Here is a 19,922-nt window from a genome sequence, read left to right as displayed (position 1 = left end):
TCCTATGTGCTTCTGCCTTAAATCTGGTACATTTTGAATGTAGTTAGAAAAAAGACGAGTAGTTTAATAGACTTTTCAGGTCATACCGACATTTTCCACTGATACTACACCAAAACTTGACAAGTGGGTAGTTTCCTAAAGGCCAACTGCAATGTGGAATCTTGAACGGTACCAATGAACTTTTCATACTATTAAAGTCCACTGGTCTACCTTGAATTTTTAATGAATCTTTTTTACCCAAGCATGATTTTCTATCATGCACTGGCCATGTGGAAAATACTGGTTCACAAACTTATACGGGTCTTCCTAATGTTGACACATTTTATTACACAATATCAAAAAATCACATTTAATATCACCACTATCTCATCAGAAATGTAAGTATTAAACAACTGTCAAGCATGTGGCTGATAACAAGTTACCCAAAATTCTAATTTTTGGTTTAAGGCTTATATTTTATCATTTTATCATATATCATTTTATATACTAGCAGTTTTCCTTGGAGTGATGGGCTCGCTTTTTTTGGAGAAAATGTCTGGATCAAGTATCTACTTTCAAATACAAATGGCATTCCATAAAAAAACAGCTAGTTCGGTTGCCAACTCAAAATCACCTAAGTTGTTTTTTCTAGAAACCACCACCATACTTTCAATATGCAGGAAAGAGGTTTCTCATTTCATCATACAGAATATTAAAAGACACATAATTGAGGGTCAAAATTTACTAATGATCTTTACTCCTGATCAAGGACATGCTCAAGTGAACCTGCCTTTTTTTAACCACAGGCTTGTGGTGAAAGGCATGTTGATGATGACCACAGTTTAAGATCTGCTTCTCTCCAGCATGATTTCTGTACGTAGGTTTCTGATTTTCCATACAGGTGCCAAAGTTTAGCCTAAATCAACCCAAGGACTTGGCAAAAACCTGTAGTGGATGTGCGTGTGTATTTTTTTTTTTTTTTAAGTTTATTTTGAGAGAGAGATAGAGCAAGGGAGGGGCAAAGAGAGAGAGGGAAAGAGAGAATTCCAAGCAGGCTCCACACTGTCAGTGCAGAGCTTGACGTGGGGCTTGATCTCACTAACCTGAGATCATGACTTGAGCCAAAATCAAGAGTCTGACACTTAACTGACTGAGCCACCCAGGCATCCCACCTGTAGTATATTATGTATCAAAATTCACTTAACAGGTGTTTTCTGAGCACCTACTTCATACGCAAAGTTAATGTATGCCAAAGGGTCAAAAGCACGAGAAACTCTCATTGGCTCAGGACCCATCATTCCTCTAGGACCTCAGCATTTCCAGTCAATCTGTGTAGCCCAAGATTTTTTATCCATAAAAAGTGAGCCACAAGGATGCGTGAGTGGCTCAGTCGGTGAAGCAGCCTACTTGGGCTCAGGTCACGATCTCGCAGTTCATGAGTTTGAGCCCCACGTTAGGCTCTGGACCCTGCTGCAGATCCTGTGTCTCCCTCCTTCTCTGCCCCTCCCTGGCTCATGCTGTCTCTCAAAAATAAACACACACACACATACACAAATTAAAACCAAAAGAAGTGAGCCATAACATCTCAAAGCAAGGATGCCACAAAAATTGACTGAAATATACCAGAAAGAGGGGCGCCTCATGTGGCTCCGTTAAGCATCCAACTTCGGCTCAGGTCATGATCTCACAGTTCGGGAGTTCAAGCCCCACATGAGGCTCTACTTTGGACTCTGTGTCTCCCTCTCTCTCTCCCCATCCCTGGCTCATGCTCAGTCTGTCTCTCTCTCAAATAAATGAACATTAAAATATGTTTACATATATATATATATATATATATATGTGTATATATATATATATATATATACACATGAGAAATAGCACATTATAGAACAAGTATCAAGGGTCAAGAAAGATACAGCTGAGGACAGAATGGGCCAGAAGTATAAAATTTAACTAGTCACTACTAAGGGACTTAAAAAAAAAAAATACAAAGGTGAATTTGGAAAATAAGGAACCACTAGAATAGTATTATCTCTTCACTAAAAATGGTTCACCAAGGTGAATGGACAAACTGTCACACACCCAGACAATGGAGCATTATTTGGCACTAAAAAGAAATGAGCTATTAGGCCATAAAATGACACAATGGAAACTTAAATCCGTATTACTAAGTGAAAGAAGCCAATCTGAAAAGCCTACCTCCTGTATGATTCTAACTATATGACATTTTAGAAAAGGCAAAATTATGAAAACAATAAAAAGATAACTGGCTGCCAGGTGTTAGGGGAGAGAGGAATGAACAGGTGGAACACAGAATTTTCAGGGCAGTGAAAATACTGTGTAGGATACCATAATGATGGATATAAATCATCACACATATGTCCAAGCACATAGCTATACAACACTAAGATGAATTCTGATGTAAACTACAGACTTTGGGTGATAATGATGTGCCAATGCGAATTAATCAATTGAAACAAATGTACCACTCTGGCAGAGGATGTTGACAATGGGGGAGGCTGTTCATGAGTGGGGCCAGAGGGACACGGGAAATCTCTACCTTCTCAATTTTGCTATGAGCCTAAAACTACTCTAAAAAAGTAAGTCTTGATTGCTTCTTGTTTTCTTGTAAAGGCCCACCGGGTACAAACTTAAGAAAGTGAGCAAAGGAAACAAATATAAAAGAACCAGTTCAACATCTGGCACAGAGTCATCAAAGCAGTAAGATGGCTAAAAAGCTCCACACTACTGATTCTTAGCACCTACATGGCATCCAAGTGCTAGCATTATTTAAGGCCAAAGGTCTAAAAGCACACCACCGGGGTTACTAAACCAATAAACGGCTGATTATAAACACTTCTGACTTATTTACCACACAAAAGCCCAGGCGTCCCCATAAGTTGATACATAAATTCTGAACTGTCCTCTACAATCTCAAAGAATGTGTAATTATTTATCACTACTATGTTTATAACTAGCAAGATATTTTCCATTAATATTCAATTTCTACTTTCTTCCTCGCTATTTTCAAGGAAGCCCCTGAGAGAGATACTTTGGCTTAACTTTTTAGCCCAGAAACCAAATGGGTTTGGCCAAATTTTAGTATCTCACTATTACTTTTCCAGAGGTCACTTACCCAAGAGCCTCAACTATAAATATACTCTGTTCAAGAAAAGAAATGCATTTTATATACTTTTATGACTTTCATCATCTGTCAGTGTTATTGCTAGAGAGAAAGGAGAAAGTGGCAAATACATCAACCAAAATAAAACTATACCAGGGGCACCTGGGTGGCTCAGTCGGTTAAGCATCCAACTCTTCATTTTGGCTCAGGTCATGATCTCATGATGTATGAGTTCAAGCCCCGTGTCAGACTTGGTGCTGACACTGCTTGGGATTCTCTCCCTCTCTCTCTGCCCCTCCCCTGCATATTCTCTCTCTCAAAGTAAGAAAACTTTTTTAACTACACCAAATACTGTCTAAGTAAAATGAGTTTTCTCATTTAAAGGAGGAAATTTTGGGGCGCATGGGTGGCTCAGTCGGTTAAGCATGCAACTTTGGCTCAGGCCATGATCTCATGGTTCATGGGTTTGAGCCCCGCATTGGGCTCTGTGCTGACAGCTGAGAGGCTGGAGCCTGCTTCAGATTCTGTGTCTCCCTCTCTCTGTTCCTCCCCTGCTCACGTGCTCTCGCTTTCTCAAAAATGAAAGAAAGAAAGAAAGAAAGAAAGAAAGAAAGAAAGAAAGAAAGAAAGAAAGAAAGAAAGAAAGAAAAGAAAAGAAAAAAGAAAAGAGAGGGAGGAAGGGAGGAAGGGAGAAAGGGAGGGAGGGAGGAAGGGAGAAAGGGAGGGAGGAAGGGAGGGAGGGAGGGAGGGAGGGAGGAAGGGAGGAAGGGAGGAAGGAATAAAGGAAGAAAGGAAGAAAGAAAGGGAGGGAGGGAAAGAAGCTTCAGGGCACCTGGGTGACTCAGTTGAGCATCTGACTTCAGCTCAGGTCATGATCTCACAGTTCGTGGGTTTGAGCCCCGCATCAGGCTCTGTGCTGACAGTGTAGAGCCTGCTTGGGGTTCTCTGTCTCTGTCTCTCTCTGCCCCTCTCCCACTTATACTCTCTCGCAATATACATAAACTTAAAAAAGAAAAAAACAATAAAAAAATGAAATAAAGGGGTAAGCTTCAATTGTTCAGGAAATTCTGCAATAAAGAAAAAGTGAAATTCTAAACAGTTAATCTTCCCATAACTGAATTTCTGGTTAAAACTGACAACTACAATTATGTCAAGATTTTCACTGAAACTACAAATAGAACTGCTAAAAAGAAAAAAAAAAAAAAAAAGACATCAAAATGGTGAAAAATTCATTCCTTTTAGAATAAAATGTTTCTACAAGCCAAAATAATGATCTGCTGCTAGAATTAGTGGTTGATAAGAATATATTCTTCTCTCTTAAAAGTTAATTATATAACTGATTAATAACAAGAAGCTATGCAGAATGTCATGGCATTTTATCAGTACTCCACCCTAAATCCTCTTTCTGGTCTAAAACTCTATTATAGAATTCCTTGACATAGGAAGCTTTTAATTAATACCTTTTCAGTTCACTCTAAGTTTCTCTTTATTTTCACATATAAAAGTTATTATAGGGGCGCCTGGGTGGCGCAGTGGGTTAAGCGTCCGACTTCGGCCAGGTCACGATCTCACGGTCCGTGAGTTCGAGCCCCGCGTCGGGCTCTGGGCTGACGGCTCAGAGCCTGGAGCCTGTTTCCGATTCTGTGTCTCCCTCTCTCTCTGCCCCTCCCCCATTCATGCTCTGTCTCTCTTTGAGACAGATATATTATTTCCAAAATAAATAAAAAACGTTGAAAAAAAAATTAAAAAAAAAAAAGTTATTATAGATCTAAAAAGAGCCAAATGTACAGAGTTAAACTTGCCATGCAAATTGTTAAATAAACAAATCCACCAAATCTGTGTGCTCCCAGACCACATCCTCATGTATTTACATCCCATTTCGTTTCCAAAAGCCTGTACCAATTTACGCTTCACTCAAAATCAAATATAACTTCTGAACAAAACCTAACAACTTAGATTAATGCACTAATACCTTATAATCAAAAACAAAGAGCAGGAGGACGGCGGTGGTAGAGGAGGACCTCCTCCCACGAACACAACGAGGTAACTGTCAAATCATCCTTAACACCCCAGAAACTGACCCGAAGACTGACGAACAAACTCCACAACTAAAGGGAGAGAAGACACCACACCGAAGAAGGAATCTGAATAAAAAATTAAGTTTTAAAAAGTCAAAAACAGTAACTCCTTCCAGGAGTAGAACCGCCCCCCCCCCGCCCCCTGGCGCTCCTTAAATGTCAGCTACACTTAGTGACCATCTTCCAAGGAATAGAATACTGAAGGAAAAATAGTAACTCTACAGTGGAAGAACCTGGCAAGCACCACTAAGGCCCAGTGGACCAAGCTCAACATCACCTGCGAGGTCATGAGGCATGAGGACAGATGTATGGCCCTCACACGCCCCCATGTGTGATGAGAAGGGCACTTCACCTCCATGGTATTCCTTCCAAAACCCCAGAATGAGTTTGGCCAATTTTAAGTACCTTTACTATCACGGGGTCTAATGATGAGAGGAAAACAAATCAGATAAACTGAAATTAAGGAATACTCCAAAAACCACCTGACCAGTACTCCCAAACTGTCAACGTTACGTAAAACAAGAAATAAGTGAGCCACTGTCACAGACTAGAGAATACGAAGGAGACATGACCACCGTATGTAATGTATCCTGGATCGAACCCTGGAACGGAAAAGAACATCGGTGGAAAAACTGGTGAAATCTGAATAAAGCCTGAAGTTTAGTTTATAGTAATACACCAACCAATAATGGTGCCTAGTTTTGACACGTGCCATTGGAACACAAAGCAGCACAGGGGTAACTGGAACTGAGTGAACAGAAACTCTCTGTAGCATGTTTGCAACTTTTCTGTAAATCAAAAATCAAAAGTTTATCTAAAAAAATGTAAAAGCTATCAAACATCAAGGCAAAAACAGCAGAAAGTGAGAAAGGCTCATTACTTCCCAAGCTTTCTTTCATCTCAAGTTTTAAAAAATTAAGCATCCAAAGTTTTTACACAGGCTTAGCTGTCTGGGGACTCATAATTGGAATTACTGTAATATGGAGCAAAACTGATCCATTCCAGACACCCAGAGTTTAAATATCGATAAAAATGTTGGCAACTGGGGTGCTTGGCTGGCTCAGTCAGAAAAGCACGAGACTCTTGATCTTGGGGTCATGAGTTCAAGCCCCATGTTGGATACAGAGATTTTTTTTTTTTTTAATGTTTGTTTATTTTTAGGACAGACAGAGCAAGAGCGGGGGAGGGGCAGAGAGTAGGGGAGACACAATCCGAAGCAGGGTCCAGGCTCCCAGCTGTCAGCACAGAGCCCAACGCAGAGCTCGAACCCAGCAACCATGAGATCATGACCCGAGCCAAAGTTGGACATTTAACCGACTGAGCCACCCAGGAGCCCCTACAGATTACTTTTAAAAAAATGTGAGCAACTAAATTTTCTGTGAAAGGTATCTTCAAAATATCTAGAAAGCAATTAAAAGAAATAACAATACAATATTTAAATGCTTAAGTACTGAACTGTGTCAAACTCTGATGGGATCCCATCCTGGCTCTGGGCATATCCTTTTACTCAAGCATATTCCCATTCCCCCAATTTACCTTTTAAAAACCAAAATATAGGGGCGCCTGGGAGGCTCAGTTGGTTAAGCGTCACGACCTCACGGTTGGTGAGTTCATGCCCTGCATGGGGCTCTGCACTGACAGTATGGAGCCTGCTTGGTTCGCTCTCTCCTCTCTCTGACCCTCCCTCATTCTCATTCTCTCTCTCTCAAAATAAACTTTCAAAAAAAACTTTTAAAAAAATGTAAAAGCCAAAATATAATTTAGGTAATTAAATACATAAATTTTGAAAGGAACGGCATGCGGTCATTCTATGCTGATCAAAGCTTCTGTAAATCAGGCACTATTACATGGCTTATATTATTTTTTTTTAATTATTGACAGGTAACATACAATTCAGATACCTCAAAAATATAAAATGTAATGCCATCTAATCTACTATTGTAAAAACACAGCAGAACATTCATATTAAAACTTAGTGTCATTTTTCATTCTTTAGGACTCTTGCATTCCTAAATGGGATTAGCGAGGGCATTAGGCTATACTGTTTTAATTCTATTTTTCACATAACAAATGTGACTACTAAGTAGCTAAACTGAATTAAAAGTCAGGAGTGGAAAGTAGACTCCTAATTTCAACCCTGGCTTCTATTTCTGACATCAATAATAAAAACAAAGTTACCAGAGTTTACTCTCTAAATTCAAAGCAATACAGCCAAGAATTAGTATTTCTCAAACTATTACTTAAAGCCACAAAGGATACTGCCTAGAAATAATACAATTATTCATTTCAACTCAAAGAGCCCTTATAGTCAGAAAGCAACCATTGCTTTGTAGTACTATTATTTGAATTCCAGGTTTTCTCCAAGTAGAAGAACATGCTAAAATCTATGTAAGTGTCATATCTACTGAAATTTAACTTTAATAAAATGTCATCAGAACGTCATAAGAGCTGACAAAACACTGTAGGAATGACTTTTGAGAAATAAAACAGCCAGAACTGACAGACTAAAATCCTTATGTTTTCTCCAATGCATTCAAATAATAAGCCCAAATTTAAAGGCATCCCAATCATACCCTAATTTGTAATTCTAGAAACAACTGAATTACTAACTCTGCTTTCCCATTAAGCAAATAGAAAGAGAGGCATCTGTGTCAATTACGATGATCCAGTTCAAAGGCTTGTGCAGATAGACCCAGTCACCCCCCAAAAATGGACAATAAGCACAAGCAGACAAGGTATGTATTTCATTAGCCATTCTTTGAATCACAAGATGCAGAGGAGCTAGAACTAAATCCTGAGAATAAGCTCCCACAGGGGTAGGGGACTATTCCCATTTACCTTGCCTGGAGAGCACAGGAGGATGTGGGTGATAAAGACCTCCAGACTTCCTACCTTGAGGACTTACTAAAAGAAAATAGAGTCAGCACTTTCTGAATCTCCGAAACACTGACCAGTTTGCATAAAGCCAGCTTAGAAACACCAAATTCTTCAGAGGCAAGGAGAGACCAGGCCCTTTGAAGTATAAGAGCACAAAATTCAGGTGTTAAGTTCCATTGTGTCTGACTTCACTGAGCAGGGTTAAGGCAAATCTAAGGCATAGCCTATTTTATGTTCAGAGGATACATAGCAAAGTTGTAAACTACTATGTATTTTTAGCATAAGTTCTAGTTTGATAAATAACTGCCAAACCGCACAAAGTGAACTAGGCCAAGTATACTCTAATTTCCAAACTCCTAGAAAAAAAAGGACCTGGCTTCACTACTACTCTCACTTAAGCTTGAATGTAAGATACTGTAAAGGGTCTGGAAATACCTTCTCTTCAAAGGTTTCTTCGTGTGATTTCCTGCCGGTGTATTTCACTTTATTTGATTTCTAGAAATCAGTTCAAACTATAAGCTAGGAACACCACCAGAAAAAGAAAACACATACAAATTAAAATATATGAAATGAAATTAGTCTTGATGAGCCACTAATAGTCTTCCTGACATAACATAGTTTACAGGTTATAAAACTCTTAGCTAAATCTCAAAGGAAAAGCCACATTAATCACTAAAAGAAAGAACATGGTACCCAACTATTCTAACTAAAGAGCCTACGGAAAGACAGAAGCAAATAAGTGTTCTCAACTACATAAATGATGCGATACAGGTATACTCAAATATATGTCATTTGATAATCTAAGACCACATTCAAGACCTGCCTTTCTTAACTGCCAGGAGAAACGGGCAGCAATCCAGAGAATCAGACTAAAGAACACACTCAAAGGTCTATTTCCTCTCTTTCTTCCACCCATAAATCTGACTTAAAAGTATTTTGTTTTTGCTTCTAATCTCTAAGGATACAAACAGGGAGGCAAAAAATAGTTGTTTTCCCTTTATTCATTACGAAGATGGTGGCTGTAGTTGGTAAAGTTAACAGATTTAATCGCGTCAAATTGTCTTGCCAAAATCAGTGATTTATTATCAAACATGTGTTATGTTCTATACATTTTAATATACTTTGAATATGCGAACGTGAATATAATGTGTAATAAAGCCCCCAAATCTCCAAGATCTGCATCACGGGATGATTTCATTGTAGAAGCCTTAGTTTAAATTAGTGATCTGACCAAGTACCAATTCACAGCTGTGGGACCATATATAAAGGCCATATAAAACTGACCATTTGTTAATGAAAAAAAGTAAACCGTTTCTTTACTTTGGAGTGAAACAAAAAGGGTTATGTAGTTTCAGGCTTTGTTGCCAGGGAGACTTACTAACTTATATACAGGTTTAGATAAATAGCAAAAGGGTATTAAACGTTCAGTAGTCTGTAAGACCATAAAACAATATAACCAACTATATTACACCCAGTGATCTCTTAACGAACACAATTCTACCTGAATCATCTTTCTACCGGTAACCACAATGGAAAATGTTTCCCCAAATACGTGTTTTTAAAATTAATCAACCTTCCTGAAACTACGTAATATAACATCAACTGACTTAAAAGCAATATCCGGATAACCAGTTACACTGGCACCATTTGGACAAAACAACTAAATTTATTTTCACTAAGCAGAGTAGTAACCCAATTGCTTCTGAGGTAACACGAACCAGGCACACTCTGTATCTTATTTTCTATTTATATTACCTCAACTAAGATTTTACAATCCAAGAAACCTTGAAAAGTGTACGTGATAAAAACACGACACGTGGGAAAAGAAACGTTTTGCCTAAAGCTAAAGAGAAAATGCATAACTTACAACATTAATAACAATTTCCCATGTAGAGAATATCTCTTACTTTTTATCCATAATGCCTCGCTAAAAGTGGTTTACAAGTTAGAAACCAAGCAGTTGAACGAAAGACGTAAGATTCCATTCCCAGTCAATTAAACAATATTCTAAATCCCTAACTATGGTTCCTCCAAGTGCTACAGCCCAGGTACCTGCTGTGGGCCCAGGGACAGACTCACCAGCCATGTCTGTCTCTCCAGGGGATGACAAAGTCCAGCCAAGCCTCTCCCCTTCATATGGGGTTTCCTACTCCTCCCCGACTTCTCCGCAGGACCAGGTCAAAAGGTCAGCAGCAGCACCTGTTTAAACCTCCTACCTCAAGCCCTGGATGCCTAAAAAGCGGAGGAAAGCAAAAGGGATCCTTCATCCGCATAGAGCTGCCCTGTGGGGCTTTCCACCACCTGGCTCTAGAGGTGCCAGCCACGGCAGCCAGCGCGAGCACCAGCCTGCAAACAACCAGACACCCTGCGCCAGCATCTGGTGAGGTGCGGAGAAGAAGCTACAAGAGTACTTGCCCAGAAAGCGTAACATTCTCCTAAAACGGGATACCCCACCCCACCGGAGAATCACTAACGTAACAACAGTCTCTCAAAAGCACACGCTGACTTTTCTGTGTTTTCAAAAGGTTTCCACAGTGCGCTTCAATTACATTTTGGCAATGTGAAAATAATTCTCTAACATACATACATGCTCAGAGCACCATCCTGGCGTCTGACAACTGAACTAAAGGTCTACGCGCTGAATAAATCGTCATTGACTCCCACCTGAAAGAAGTATAAACCAGGAGGTGGTCTTTTTTCTTGTTAGGCAAGTTAAAGTTCCAAGTGCCAGGAATATGTTAATCGTGTAAGCAACACGCATAAACACCTATAAATTCAAATGCTTGTAATTTATCAGAAAGAGTGTGATGACAACCATTACAAACCAACATCAAATTTTCTCATAGCAATGTCCATCAACCTATCAAATAACTTATACGGAACATCAAAAACTTAAAAAACAAAAACCTATTTTGTTAAAAAACTAACTTAAAAAAAAAATTCCAGGAAAACATATTAAGGGATACCCTAACTCTTAGAATCTGTTTTCAGTTCTGCCACGGAGTTGCCAATGGTTTCTGAATTTAGTCCATATGAAAACTGAAGATACTATTCAGACCTCAACAGAGTCCTACATAAATATTTGTAAGCTGCTATAAATGTAATTGGAAGTGCTAAGCAAAACTAATGTCTAAAAAAAAATCTTATCAATACTTTACAAAAAGAAAAGGGTACCATCAACAAAAAGTGTGCTTATCTTTTCAGAAAAGCAAAGAGTCTTACTAGCAAATGCAAAAATAAGTTATTTGTGACCGTAATCCCTGAAGTACCAGGTCAAAGGGCCACGAAATTTTCACAATGAAAATTTAATTCACTAATTTTGAATGGAGGAGAGGGAAAAACAGTTACTAAACTAGCCTTGACAGAGTAAGGTAAGAAATCAGTGCTTTCAAATCATGCTATTTAATGGGATTCCTTTAAAATACATGTCTCAAAAAAATAAGTAAATAAAAAATAAATAAAAATAAAAATAAATACATGTTTCATGTCACAATCTTAATGTATGTGAAATACAGACAATCAGTCAAAATTAAATGCAGGCTATCTGTTAAAAAGTTAAGCACCTATACCTACCCCATGATTCAGCTATTCCATTCCTATATGTTTACCCAAAAGAAAAGAAAACATCCATAGCAGCTTTGTTTGTAATAGCTCCAAACTGGAAATAACCCAAACGCCCATAAAGAGGAAAATGTGTAAGTAAACAAATTGTGCTATAGCTTTACAATGACATACTACTCAGCAATAAAAAGAACATGGTAAATCTCAAAATATGATGAAAGAATTCATATAGAAGTACATACTCTAGGGGTGCTTAAGTGGCTCAGTTGGTTAAGAATCTAACTCCTGATTTCAGCTCAGGTCATGACCTCACTATTCAGGAGATCAAGCCCTGCATCAGGCTCTGTGCTAAGAGCACTGAACTTGGTTGGGATTCTCTCTCTCCCTCTTCATCTGCCCCTCCCCTACTTTTTCTCTCACACAAAATAAATAAACAAACTTAAAAAAAATAAATAAAGGGGGTTTCTTATGGGAACACATAATTGGGTCACTTAAAAAAAAAAAGGACATACTCTATAATTACCTTTATATAACATTCTAGAAAATGCAAAATAATCTATAGTGACAGAAACCAAATCAATGGTTGATTGTGATGATAGGCTTCATGGGTGATATTTCTGTCAAAACTTATCTCATTTATCATTTTTAAATATATACAGTTATTTTATATTATACCTCAATGAAAAGCAGAAGGAAACAAATTCAAGATATCCCAACTAATTCTGTAGCTCTTGCCAGTCAGATCTAATCATGAATGTATATATTTAATATACCAACTCACAGTAGGCACTTTGGCAAGTACAAAAGTGTCCCTAATTTAAGGATCGCCATTATCACTCACACTCACACAGACACACCCACACACACACCATATAAAACAAAGAGATCAGAATTCATTTGTCATCACTAGGACAGGTTGATTGCTTCGCTGCTGAAATCACACCAACTAAAACACAACAGAACAAAATGAGAGCAGAGTGAGTGTGGGGCCCCAAGATTTTTAATTAAATATTTTAATTCAAATGATTACCTTCTTTGATCTAGAAGAAAACAGAAAAAAGAAATTATTTTAATTCAAATGGTTATCTTCTTTGCTCTAGTAGGAAACAAATAATCCACAAGTACAAGAAAAGCCTATGTACAAGATGTTAATTTCAATCTTATCACAGACAAAATGCCAAATAATTAAATCAGTGGCATGGGCACGGAATGGCATATTACATGATCTATCCATTATGTTTGATATTTTTAATTGGGGGGAAGGGGGAAGCTGCAAAAACTATTAAGCAAAAACAGAGCACATACATACAAGATGATCAACAGGTTGAAAATAATATATGGGGGAGAGGGGGAGACTGATAAGAAAAAACACCATCATGTTAATATTTGAGGACAATGGTTCTTAAGCTGTGGTCCCTATTGTGGACCAACAGCATCAAGATCATCTGGGAACCTGTTAGAAATGCAAGTTCTTGAGCCCCATTCTAGAACCACTGAATCAGACAACTCCAGGGCTAGTACCCCAGCACCTATTTCAACAAACCCTCCAGGTGATTAAGATCACACTAAAGTTTGAGAACCACTGTATAAAGGATAGGATTATGAGTGACTGTTTTCTTCCCCCTTTTGTAACCTATACTTTCCTCAATTGTCTTACTACTTGCAAGATCCAGTTTTTTCATTAAAGTAGTTTACTAAAACGTACACTGTGGGTCTATAGTTAAGAAGCTATTATACCATAAGCACTTTTGCAGGTCTGAATTGCAAGCCTAAAAAATCCAATGATTCTTGGGGCACCTGGCTGGCTCAGTCAGTGGAGCATACAACTCCTGATCTCGGGGGTTGTGAGTTTGAGTCCCATGCTGGGTGTTGAGATTACTTTAAAATAAAATCTTTAAACAAAATCCAATGATTCTTAGAACCATCAAATCTGTTAAGAGTGAACAAGATACTAAATATTACATATATTTGTATATATACGTATACACGTAAACACACACACACACACACACACACAGACAACACAGGTCAAGGTACTAGGCAAATTGCACAACACTAGGAAAACAACAAATCCAGGTGTTTCTAACACATGCATACAAACAGGGTTAAGGGACTTTTATGGGTCACATCTGCAAAAGATTTTTCTCCCCTAAAAGCTGAATTTTCAGGCTTGTGTGTAATTTACTAGAACTGCACTGCAGGACTCTGATGTTCTGAAGCTGTGAATGCTTACTCATGTAGGTTCCTGCTTAACAAAAATAAGTACCAGTATGTTATATTTGTCACCAAAATCTAGGCAGAGAAGACAAATTCAGAACACTGGGAGTTGCCAAACCTTTAATTTCTAGCTTGAAGACCATAAAGCTGTTCCACCTTCCACCTCAACATCTCACAAAAACAGAGTCCACAGGAAATAAAAGCAAAACACAGGTTCTCTCAACTGACACTGGAGCTAGTTAAAAGATTACAGAATCGTCTATACTCTGAGCACAAATTAAAGAGTAACAAAGACTACTAATTTAGGGATAGAATAATTACTGATTAACAACAAAATACCAAAGCTGATGTCAAAGGGTTAAGCATTTTAATGTTTTTGTTTCCATTTTCTTTTAACATCTACCTTTTAAATAATAGGAATATAGCACCCCATACACCCCATTGCATAAAATTCACTTTTTAATCTTTCTTCTCCTTGAAAAGTCAATTCTGAAAGTAAATACAAGTTATTCAAAAAGCTGATACATACAATGCTGACCTACTATAAACAGCTCTACTTTGGTGGTTTTTTTTTTTAATTGTTTAACTGGTTACATAAGCATCATGACCACCCACACTGAATTTTTCACTACTAACCCCCTAGCACCTAGCACCAAACCCGGCATGAAGTGGGTGCTCAAACATTTTAGGGGGATGAACTTGTTCCTGAAAGCTTCTGAAACCCTAAAGCAGACACCCTGGATTCTGTAAGGTTTCACTAAATGCTGCTAATGAATTTAGTAAAAGTCACTGCCCCTTTCTATCACTCTTCAAGCTTTTGTAGGGAAAACTTACATTTGTACCATACTTTTGAATCCCTGCATGAGTCATTTAAGTACATTTAAAGTGGCGGCATATCCTATTTTAAGTTACCACAACTCCCTCTGAAAAAGGAGATCTTCGAAAACTTAGTATTATAAAGTAAATTCCAAAATCTCACACCAATAACAAATACAGGGCATGCCAAGTCCCCATTATTATCAGATTCACTTTTCTGACTTAACCCTGAACACTTATTTCTTGTACTCTGAGAGGTCAGGTTTTCCTCTTTTCCACCCCTTGAAAATACACTTAATCCTGTAACACCACTCACAAGGTGTCCCCAGCCCCTACTTCTTTTGTATATAAACACTCTGGTCACACACTCCATCAGCTGTTTGGTAGCTCCACCCCTCCTCCTTTTCCGGGTAGTAACAGAGCAGCCAATGAGCTGTGAGGAGCTGTGCCTGAGGCCTTTTCCCCGCATACGCTTTTCCAAAACAAGCAGCTCCAGCCTTCAGCAGGGGCCACTGGTTCACAGATAAAAGGATCACCAGGCTGTGCAACAGGGTGAGACGAGTAACCCCCACCAACAAGGAAACCCGTGTAATCTGAGCTGTTTGTTCCTCCACCAGGGAGAACTTAAACCGATATTCCTTTAGGGCAAATCACGCTTTAAGGTCACCAGAGTCCCAGTTCTCAGACAATCTAAATAATCAGCCTGGGTTTGGGTTTGAGATGGAAACCTTAACGCTTGCCAGGCTGGGAACAGCACGGTATCACAAATCTACCTGACTTTGCAAACAAATGGCCACACTATTCACGACCATACCACAGGATCTGGGCTGACTGTAAGTTTTTTGATTGGGACAAATTCCTACAGGACCCAGAAGTCAGTACATCAGTTTCTAGGCTCCTGGAGAGGTTTGCACAACCCTCAGCAAAGGATCAGAACAGAAACAATGAATGAGTCAGAGTTTCAGAACATAATCGCCCAGCAGATTATTAAGTGCATCGGTGCAAAACACTCACTCCCTGCATAACTTGAGAGTCAGCTCTCCTCCTACCAACCCGTCACAAAAGAAATTGCACCGACTCCAAACAACAACCAGAGACAGTGTCTCGGAAAGAACCTAGCTAGGTGGTGGAAAGCAGTGGCCAATTAGTTACACATCCCCTTCTCTCCCTACCCCCACACCACTACTTTCCTACTATTATAGGTTCCCTGCCAAGCTGTAAATCGTGGTGGCATAATTACACTCAGGAGACATCCAAAAATGGGCTGAAACAGGAGATTGCAATGAAACCAGCTATTGGCCTCCATACCAAAGAAATCATCAAGGGGCACTGAGGGGCAAAAAGCAAGTACATTCCTTCAGACCTTCTCTACTTCCTCTCCACCATCTTTCATTTTCAACCCCGGCCCTTTCACACAACTGTACTAATTTTAATAGTGGGTTGGGAAATTTTTCCTTAAATTTTTGCTAAATATACCTTGCTCAAAAATTATGGGCTCCATTTGGGCCTACTAATGTGAATTCAACAGAGAAAAGAGGCCACAAAATCTCTCACCCCCACCACACACATGCACACACAAAAGGAAATACCAAAATTTTAACTTCCAAACTACGTTAGACCAGAAAATAACAAACATGAAACAAAGATAACCTCTGGCTTTTAAGTCCCGAGACTGTTGTCCTCCTATCTCAGAGATCTATGATTTTAAAGCGCCTCTGCTTTCTTTTGTCAGAAAGGAGGAAGGTGGGGAAAGAACAGAAGGCCAATGCATCTTTGCCTTTCTTCATCTTCTACTAAAAATAAGCTATGAAATAAGCCACTTAGGGGAAGAAAAAAGAGAAAGACACCCTGCTGTTCTTTGTCTGTTTTCCTCTCCCTCTCCACCCCCCACACCCCGACTCCTAAATGCGGTAATCATTCTAGATGCCACAACTACTAAATGAACAAAAGGCACTGTATGGAAAAGGCATCAGGTCAAGTTAGGCCTCACCCTTTATCCTCAATCTTCTAAAAATATATGTATATAATTTGAGACACTGACATTGATCAAAAACAGCTGGAATTCTCTCTCCACCTCCATCCCAATTAAGCATTAGGTAGAAATTTGCATTAGGTGTGACAGTAACTCTCAATTCAGGATAAAAATAACTCAGATGCTGCCACCATGTCATTTCCTAGTTTCTAAACAAAAATAAAACCCGAAACTGCTTTGTGTAAAATGAACACACAGCCATAGTTACAAGTTTTCCTGCAACATTATGAAAAGCCAACATTACTGGTATCATTCACACGTTTACAAAACTTAATCACAGCCACAAACAGCTCAGGAAGAGTCAATTTCACTTGTGCCTAGACATGTATTTGGAACATATATTTTACTATTTGCTCCTCTCTGTAATCCCCCTTCCCACCACCCCAAAATTCTGAACTTCAAATACTAAAACTTAGTAGTTTTATCTACTGTTCCTAATTTCTGGCTAAGTTTTCCCGAGTGAGGAGAAAAACACCCTATTCTTGAAAAGATTATGAAAAAAAAAAAAAAAAAAAATCTCTTGCCCAGGCAACTTCTCTCCCATCCCCCACTTCTAAACCAAATACAAAAACTACTTCTTAAAAAACTTCTGAGAATTCCATAACTCAGTATTTGACAATAATCATCAATCTCTAAAAAGAGGGAAAATGTTCAATCAAAAACAGTAACAAATAAAAGGAAGAAAGAAGGAATTCACCTGAAGAATCTAGCCAAACAACTTGAGTTATATAAACAAAACCCTGCAACAGGGGGAAATGGTGGGGGGATGGGGGTGAGGGAGAAAGAGAAGCAGGAGACAGGACTTTTTAACTGCGTTTCACACACCACCACTCCCCATCCCCGGTTCCCCTTCTCCCCAGGGATTAGGTGCTCAGAACACTGGGCTCGTTTCCTCTCTCTCCCCCAACCCTCTAAATTACCCCTCAAAAATTTTCTCCATTTGTCACAGGAACCTTCGCGAATTTCTCTAGCTGGTCACGAAATAATCAGTCTGGACTCCAACCAAAACCTCTGCCTGAAGGGCCCTTATCAGTTATAGCTTTCCCACTGCCACCTCCAGAGTACATAAAGTTGGGGGGTGGGGTGGAATAAAAGGTGTCACTTGGTAAAATCAGGGCAGTTATTCCCCCGAGAACCTTACCCTCATAGACAGAGTTTGCTTAAGTGGCCACTACAGGGGCTATTTTGTCAAGGAGATCCTCTTTCTCTCCCTCCTCCAGCTGTCATGTCCACAATATGGAGGGTGGCTTATGGAGGGCCTGGGGGTCCTCACTGCATACAACTATGGGTGGGACAGGCTTTGTCAGTGAAAAGAAAAACCGTGGGGTTCTTCTAGGGACCAGAGAGCTTAACAGGGGTCTCTGATTTAAAACACTCAGAGCTCTTTATTACAAGAGGGGGCACTGAGCAGACTACTCTTCCTAATATAGAAAGGAATTAGGGATAAAGGAGGTCACTTGAGTTACCCCAGTTCAAGAAGCACAGTGAGTGGAGGGAATGGAGGCATCTCAAGAAAGGAAGAAAGGCTTCACTCTCGGGAATTTCTACCACGAGTCCCTAAATCCAGAGCGAGCAAACAGGAGAGACCCTGAGGTAGACATGCTGATAAAGAGAGAGGTAGCTGGTCCCGCAAAAAAAAAAAAAAAAAAAAAAAAAAAAAAAACCAAAAAAACCCCCACGTCGTCTTGGGAATCCAAACGTCGTGGAGGAGAGTCACGGGCAAAGGAGGTGCAGAACAGCGAGAAACAACGCACGTTTCGGGGTGCTGCAGATAAAGGGGGAGCTGGAAAGGCTCTCGGCTCCTGGGAGGTGCCAAGGAGCCGCCGTAGGCACTGGGGGGAGGGAGGAGAGGAAGGGAGCCTCGAACAGTGGCCTGGAGTGCCCCAGGGCCCCTGCTTGTGTTTCAGGGGTGCCCTGGGCTTCCTCACACAGCCCCCCCCCTCGACAGCCCGAATCCCCCCTCCACGAAGGATACAGCTTGACCACGTCCGTGTCCATCCGCCTCTTGCCCGGACTGGGGGATGACATGGTGTCGCCGCTGCCTCCCCGTCGCCTGCGCCGCCGCCGCCTCTCTCCTTTCCTCGGCCCGTCTATCACGGGCCCCGGGCCCCGGCTCTGAGGAGCCCGCGGCCGCGCCGGCTCCTCGGTGGAGGTGGCAACACCCCCGCGATCCTGTCCGGTCCCGTCAGCCGCCGCCGCCGCCGCCGCCCCCCGCACGGGGGAACACCGGGCACTGTCCGGCCGAGTGGGGGTGGGGACCCCGCGGCGCCCGGCTCGGGCTGCCCCTCTCCGGCTGTGGGTTCCGCCGCGGCCCGGCCCCGGCGCTACTCTGCGCCGCGCGTCGCTCCCTCCTGCCTGCTCTAGCTCGCTCGCCTGCTCGCCCGCTCACCCTCTCGCCGGCTCCCTAGCAGCCTCCACGACAAGCGGACGACTCCTGCTCAGTCGGCCTCTCTACCCCAGCCTCGCTCTGGGCGCCGTGACGTCACCTCTGTGACGTCATCTGCGGGGCGGGCCCGGCTGGCGAAAGGGGTGGGGCGCCGCCGCCGCGGCGTGGACTTTCCCGGGGGGTTCTGGGAGATGTAGTTCCTCTTTCTCCTGCCCTCACAGCCCTGTGCCCCCTCCCCCAAGTCCCCCGCACGCTTAATCGCTCAACTGCCAGTGACGTTATCATCATCACAAACGATAATAGTAAATAATGGCAATATTATTACATGTGTGTGTTTTAGTGTAATAAACTTCCTTCTCACATACACTGTTAAAAGGCTGTTTATTTGATTTGAGGTGGCAATTCCTTGGATAGGCACCAAAATCGGAAATTCCCACACCAGCAGGTTCTCTGCCCTCTGCTCCCTTCTTGGATGGAGAGAATCTGTCTGCAGCGATCGTAGACTACAGCAAGGTTTCCTCGGAGCTTGCAAACCAGGGTTCGTTACCTTCCACGTGGAAAGGGCCACTACTTCAAGGATTAGAATGGAGGCAGCGAGCTGGCAAGACCAGAAATAATTTGGTACGAGCATCCTTACCCGACGGAGTATGAGGTAATTTCACAGAGGGAAAGACTGATAGAAGCTGAAACACCCCCAATGTGCTGTAGTTCAAAGGACAGCGATTGTTCTGCCCTCCGAACTGCTATACTAACCCTGTATACTCTGTGATTCGTCCAATAAATATTTACGGAGCACCTACTATGGTGTGAATCACCCTGCCGGACATGAGGGTATCACGGTGAACTAAGAAA

At 40.9% G+C, this 19,922-nt stretch overlaps 1 protein-coding gene across 2 annotated transcripts in view; it reads right to left on the bottom strand.

Moving 5' to 3' along the window:
* Nucleotides 1-19,178, bottom strand: part of UBE2H (ubiquitin conjugating enzyme E2 H) — a 103,846-nt gene extending 84,668 nt beyond the window's left edge. The window contains exon 1 of one of the 2 annotated variants that reach the window (XM_058724298.1): nt 18,660-19,178. In XM_058724298.1, the coding sequence (XP_058580281.1) occupies nt 18,660-18,712 (53 nt within the window). In that variant the 5' untranslated portion in view covers nt 18,713-19,178. The remainder of the gene's footprint in view (nt 1-18,659) is intronic. The other variant, XM_058724294.1, reaches the window with a different exon arrangement.
* Nucleotides 19,179-19,922: the final 744 nt, after the last annotated feature.

The sequence above is a fragment of the Neofelis nebulosa genome, chromosome 4 (assembly GCF_028018385.1).
Source record: "Neofelis nebulosa isolate mNeoNeb1 chromosome 4, mNeoNeb1.pri, whole genome shotgun sequence".
NCBI lineage: Eukaryota > Metazoa > Chordata > Mammalia > Carnivora > Felidae > Neofelis > Neofelis nebulosa.
The sequence above is the reverse complement of the archived record's forward strand: the minus strand, read 5'-3'. Positions and strand labels throughout refer to the sequence as shown.